Raw genomic sequence first — 6230 nt, 5'->3', positions numbered from 1 at the left:
TTTAACTTTATAAGAAACTGCCAAATTGTTTTCCAAACTGTACCAATGTACACTCCCACCATCAATGTACTGGAGTTCAGTTACTTCATATCCTTGCCAGTGCTTGATATTGATAGTCTTTTACTTTAGCCATTTTGGTGGATATGTAGTAGTGTCATATTGTGGTTTTATATATGTTTAAGTGCCTTTGGTTTTAAGGTTCATACCTTTTGAACCAATAATTTCATTTTTAGGATATTTTCCTAAGAGCATAATCTGAAATCCAGAAAAAATTTATATAGACAATATATACTCTTTGCTGTATAACTTATAAAAGCCAAATGTGAAAAATTACCTAAGTGTTGTTTATTAGGGAAGAGGTTACATAATTTATGACACATTCATAATGTCAAAATATGCAGCCATTCAAAATTACTTAGATTATTATAATAAAAGCAGGATACAAAATTGTACATAAAGCATACTGTCAACTATAGAAAAATATATATATTAAAATAGACCAGCTATACATCAACAAAATTATATAAAATAATACTGTAAGCCAGGCACAGTGGTTCATGCCTATTATCCCAGCACTTTGGGAAGCCGAGGCGGGAGGATTGTTTGAGGCCAGGAGTTTGAAACCAGCCTGAGCAAAAATTAAAAAAAATTGGCTGGGCACCGTGGCTTACACCTGTAATCCTAGCACTTTGGGAGGCCGAGGCGGATGGATCACCTGAGGTCAGGAGTTTGAGACCAGCCTGGCCATCATAGTGAAACCCTGTCTCTACTAAAAATACAAAAGTTAGCTGGGCGTGGTGGCACACACCTGTAATCCCAGCTACTCGGGAGAGTGAGGCAGGAGAATCGCTTGAACCTGGGAGGTGGAGGTTGCAGTAAGCCAAGATCGCACCACTGAACTATAGCCTGGGTGACAGAGCGAGACTCTGTCTCAATAATAATAATAATAATAATAATAATAATAATAATAATAATAATAATAGTAATAATAAAATTAAAACATACTGTAAGGAAAGACACCAATTATTTTGGAAAGACACCAAAATATATTTGGATGGTGGTACTATGTGATTTTTTCCCCCTTATCCCATTGTATTTTTTTGTAATGATCATGTAATCATTTTAGAATAGCACAAAATATAAGTAAGCTTTAAGTATTCCACATTTGATTTTTCATAATGCTTTCTCCCTGCCTAATCTTTTCTGCAAAGCGAAAATTTGTTGTCTTAGGTTTCTTTAAATATTTGATTTCTGATAATTATTTTGATTCCCAAATTATGAACTGCATTAAAAAAACACTCTCATGTTGTTTTTTCTTCTGAAAATCTGATGTTCCAACATCCAGTCCAGGACAGAAGATAAAATAGAGCGATTCAAGAAAGCAGTTGAGTACTATTCAGTCACAACCAAACTCTCTTCGCTGCCAGTGGGTACGTCCTTTCTAGGTAAGGCTTCCATCTGACCCTAAGCTGCTCTGTTCATAGGGGAAACTGAGTTGGTCCCTCAGGAACTCCAGGGCCAGAGTTGAATCACTCATTCGTGTTGTATCCTCCTACAAGTCATTCCTCATCCCTGTTTGGTAGGCTTTCTCCTTTTGATTTCTGTGTCATAAGAGACATAACATAAGAAGGACCCTGGCCAGGCGCAGTGGCTCACGCCTGTAATCCCAGCACTTTGGGAAGCCGAGGCAGGCGGATCACCTGAGGTCAGGAGTTCATGACCAGCCTGGCCAACATGGTGAAACTCCGTCTCTATGAAAAATACAAAAAATTAGCTGGGCATGGTGGCAGGCGCCTGTAATCCCAGCTACTCAGGAGGCTGAGGTAGGAGAATCGCTTGAACCTGGGAGGCGGAGGTTGCAGTGAGCCAAGATCGTGCCATTGCACTCCAGCCTGGGCAACAAGAGTGAAATTCCACCTCAAAAAAAAAAAAAAAAGAAGGGCCCTGCTTTCTCAAATTTACAGATGGGGTGCAATGCCATTTCCTTAGCTTGGGCTTCTTCTGATGCCAACCCCCATTCTGGCCTGGTATATGTAAAATATCCCTGTCTTTGGGGTCTGGCCTGAGTTGGAATTCCACTTCTGCTAATTACCAGCAAGTGAACCTTGGCAAGTCACATTTATATGAAATGTGGCTCATGATACCTACTTTATAAGATTCTTACCAGATGAAATAATTTATGTAACGTTCCCAGCATGGCACATAGTAGCTGTTCAATAAATTGTAACTTATTTATTAATAACACTTTTTCAGGTGATATGGGGTGAGCAGAATATAACATGGTAAAATTATTAGGATTGACTGAAGTGTAGCTCTTTCTCTTGGCTTCAGGTTTTCGGAATAATAGGCTTGGAAATCCTCCCCTTCCACGAAATCAAGTGGGCACCATTTCTGCTGGAAAGCCAATGGTAAGCATCCTTTAAGAAGCCTGAGATAGCATTAGACTCAGGTTGCTTCCTGATTTTTATAATCTGAGGAGTTAGGGTGATTCAGTATTATTAGATTGTCAAGGCTATATATACTACATTACCTTCTCAACTTAAGGCTGGAAGACTATGCAAAAAAAGCATCCAAATCAGTAACCACTAGGCATTATGAAAATAGATTAGCTAATATCAGAGAGTAGTTCTAGGAGACTTCAACTGTTCATTGTCCTGTCTGTGGATGATTCTGTTCATACATCACTGTTAGAATCATTTCTCATTCTCAGTAGGTACTTTGTATCTCAACAATCTCCGCTACTGGCATCATCCACTGTGTCACAACTTCTGAGGGAGCCATCTTGGAGCCTTATAAAATGTTAAATAGCTTTTCTGTCTGTTTTATCATTTAGTTTTCTCATCAAGTGCCCCAGAAAGTGAAATATCCACCACCATTCCCAGTGGGACCCAACTCATCTCTTCTCTTCTCCTCCCATGCTTTGGGGGAATCCCATGCTTTTTCTGAGGATCCCATGCTGCAGAACAGCCCCTTTGTCAATTGGGCTGTCTCCTATGACTCTTCTGCATCCCAGTTTCCCAATTACCTGCCTTCTAAAGCCTCACCTCCTTTGGGACCAGACTCTTCCCACTCCTCTTCCTCTGATGGTGATGAGCCAAATGGAGCTAGCTCTGAGTAAGTATCTCTGTGACACCTAAGGAAATAAATTTCTGAGGCATCTGTATTATTTTGCTTGTTAAATGGGTGGAGGGTGTGGGAAAGTGTAATTCCTGGGTTTCCTCTGTGGTGTTTTGCTCTTAGGAAAGCAAAGTAAGAAAACGTTTTCTATGCTTGCCCACTTCATGCTTATTTGGCCCTGTGCAGATGGTAATTTTCAAACACCCAGGCCACTGAAGTAAAAGGCAGCATAGTAGCTGGTTAATGAAGCCTTGGTATGGGTATTGTGGCTGTCATTTCTTAATTTGTGAGGAGGGTAGATTAAATGTCAAAAAAAGAAAAGCATTTGTAGAGTGGAAATAGTGGAATCGTTGAGTAAGCAATTTTATTGCTTAGTAACTAAGACAGGGTTCTGAGGATTAAAACAGTGGGATTTGGGCTAGCTCATTTGTTCGCAGATTATTCCTCTAAGCAGATTATTCCTGGGAAACAGAGCTGCTTTGAGGTTGTAATTGTGATTATTTTCTTAAAACATAAGCAAACTCTAAACATGGCCTCTTACAAGGTATAAAGGGTCCAGAGTGATTCCCATGACTTTTGATCACTTTGGTTGGTGTCAGGTGAAAGAAGCCAGGAAGTCAGTAATGGCCATTGAGAGGAAAGGTACCAGTCCAGTGCTACCAAGTGTCCTGGCCTCCAAAGGGATTGTGAGACCCCTTGGGTCCAGAACAGGCATCTTAAGTAGGAATATCTTTATCAGTCTCCCTTTTCTGTTTGACACTGTCTTTCTACATTTTTTAGTCATATCACAGAAGCATTTCAGCACCAGCCTGAGTGGGGAAATCCCAATCGTGACAGAGGGTCCTGGGCACAGCCTGTTGATACTGGAGTTTCAGAAGCGAGCCTAGGTGATGGTGAGCCCCACATCCCATCTCTGCTGTCTATGTCTACGAGGAACCACATGGATATCACCATTCCACCCTTACCTCCAGTAGCTCCGGAAGTCTTGAGAGTTGCTGAACACAGACACCGGAGGGGTCTTATGTACCCATATATCTACCACGTCCTCACTAAGGTGAGGCAGCACATCAGCACCTACCTCCCTGCTCTTAACACTATACTTCCTACTTCCTAGGACTGTAAGTTACCAGAGAACATTCTGATCACTGGTATATGAAGTTAGAAAAAGAAGGCCACATGCGGTGGGCCCCTCATCATACTAAGGCCTTAAGTGAGGCCAGACTAGCAGGAGTTGGGACTGTGTGGTAAATGAGGCCCCTAGAAGAGAAGTGTAATTGTGAGATTTTGAAGTAGATAATGCACCAAGTTGGTCTGGTTCTAGGGATGGACACAGTCTAAGAGGCTTTATGCCCTTTTCTACTTCTGCAAAGCTGGAAGTTCCCCTCCTCCGGTCTTATACATATCCATCCTCCAGCAAAATGCCTAAGGTAGACTTTCCCCATTCATTAGCTATAGTCATTGTTGAGACTTTATTTTATTTTATTTTATTTTATTTTATTTTATTTTATTTTATTTTATTTTATTTTATCTTTTGAGACAGAGTCTCGCTCTGTTGCCGAAGCTGGAGTGCAGTGGCGCTCACTGCACTCCTCTGCCTCCCAGGTTCAAGCAATTCTCCGGCCTCAGCCTCCTGAGTAGCTGGGACTACAGGCACCCGTCACCACACCTGGCTAACTTTTGTATTTTTAGTAGAAACGGGGTTTCACCTGGCCTCGAACTCCTGACCTCAGGTGATCCACCCGCCTCAGCCTCTCAAAGTGCTGGGATTACAGGCATGAGCCACCACGCCTGGCCGTTGAGACTTTAAAAATGAAATAATAGCTTATAAGTTGGCTGCAATCAGCTAAGCTTGTTACAGCTTCTTTTTAATATGAAACTCTGTCTAAATACAAATAAAAAATTTAGTAGGCCACAGAGGCTACAGTTTATTATTGGTTCTTCTCAGCTCAGTTCTAAACCTTGAAGTAACTCATTTTTTCCTTTTCCCTGGAACATTCTCTTGTTAGGGTGAAATTAAGATCCCCGTATGTATTGAGGATGAGTGTAACATGGAGCTGCCTCCAGCTGCTCTCTTATTCCGGTCAGCTCGTCAATATGTATATGGAGTTCTTTTTAGTCTGGCAGAGACACAGAGGAAAATGGAACGCTTGGCCATGCGACGGCGGCTGCCTGTGGAAGGTAAGTGTAGTTCTAGCTATGACAATTCTCTCAGCACTTGACACAGAGCAGATATGTCTGTGCAGGCACATTGGGTACCTTTGGCTATGGAGTAGTCTTTAAGAAAATGCAACATTCAACAAAATGCATACTGGTACTGGGAATACATTAACTTAAGCCCCAATTCTGCAATTATCAAGCATTTAGAGTGACTACTACTTATAAGAACCATGCTGAGCCGGGCGTAGTGGCTCACGCCTGTAATCCCAGCACTTTGGGAGGCTGAGGCGGGTGGATCACGAGGTCAGGAAATTGAGACCATCCTGGCTAACATGGTGAAATCCCATCTCTACTAAATGTACAAAAAATTAGCCGGGCGTGATGGCAGGCGCCTGTAGTCCCAGCTACTTGGGAGGCTGAGGCAGGAGAATGGCATGAACCCAGGAGACGGAGCTTGCAGTGAGCCAAGATCACACCACTGCACTCCAGCCTGGGCGACAGAGCGAGACTCCGTCTCAAAAAAAAAAAAAAAAAGAACCATGCTGGACCAGGCATGGCAGCTCATACCTGTAATCCCAGCACTTTGGGAGGCCAAGGCAGGCGGATCACTTAAGCTCAGGAATTCAAGACCAGCCTGGGCAACATGGCAAGACTCCATCACTAGAAAAAATGCCGGGCGCTGTGCCTCATGCCTGTAATCCCAGTACTTTGTGGGGCCAAGGTGGATGGATCACTTGAGTCCAGGAGTTCAACACCACCCTGGGCAACATGGAGAAATTCCGCCTCTACTAAAAATTGAAAAAATTAAGCGTGGTTGTGTACACGTGTAGTCCCAGCTACTTGGGGGGCTGAGATGGGAGAATTGATTGAGTCTGGGAGGTCAAGGCTGCAGTGAGCCCCGATCGTGTTACTGTACTCCAGCCTGGGTGACAGAGTGAGACCCTGTCTCGAAAAAA

General features: G+C 42.7%; 1 protein-coding gene across 1 annotated transcript; it reads left to right on the top strand.

Moving 5' to 3' along the window:
* Nucleotides 1–1345: 1345 nt before the first annotated feature.
* On the top strand, nt 1346–5295 carry LOC116465200 (constitutive coactivator of PPAR-gamma-like protein 2; the record flags this gene model as incomplete). The annotated part of the gene is made up of 5 exons (XM_032148366.2): nt 1346–1445; nt 2332–2408; nt 2834–3114; nt 3898–4171; nt 5124–5295. Coding segments are annotated over 5 exons (904 nt in total), but the record flags the coding sequence as incomplete, so codon positions are not given.
* Between the last annotated feature and the right edge of the window lie 935 nt (nt 5296–6230).

The sequence above is a fragment of the Hylobates moloch genome, unplaced genomic scaffold (genome assembly GCF_009828535.3).
Source record: "Hylobates moloch isolate HMO894 unplaced genomic scaffold, HMol_V3 SCAFFOLD_3775, whole genome shotgun sequence".
NCBI classification, from domain to species: Eukaryota; Metazoa; Chordata; class Mammalia; order Primates; family Hylobatidae; genus Hylobates; species Hylobates moloch.
Note: the sequence above shows the minus strand (reverse complement) of the source record. Positions and strands in the feature narration are given on the sequence as shown.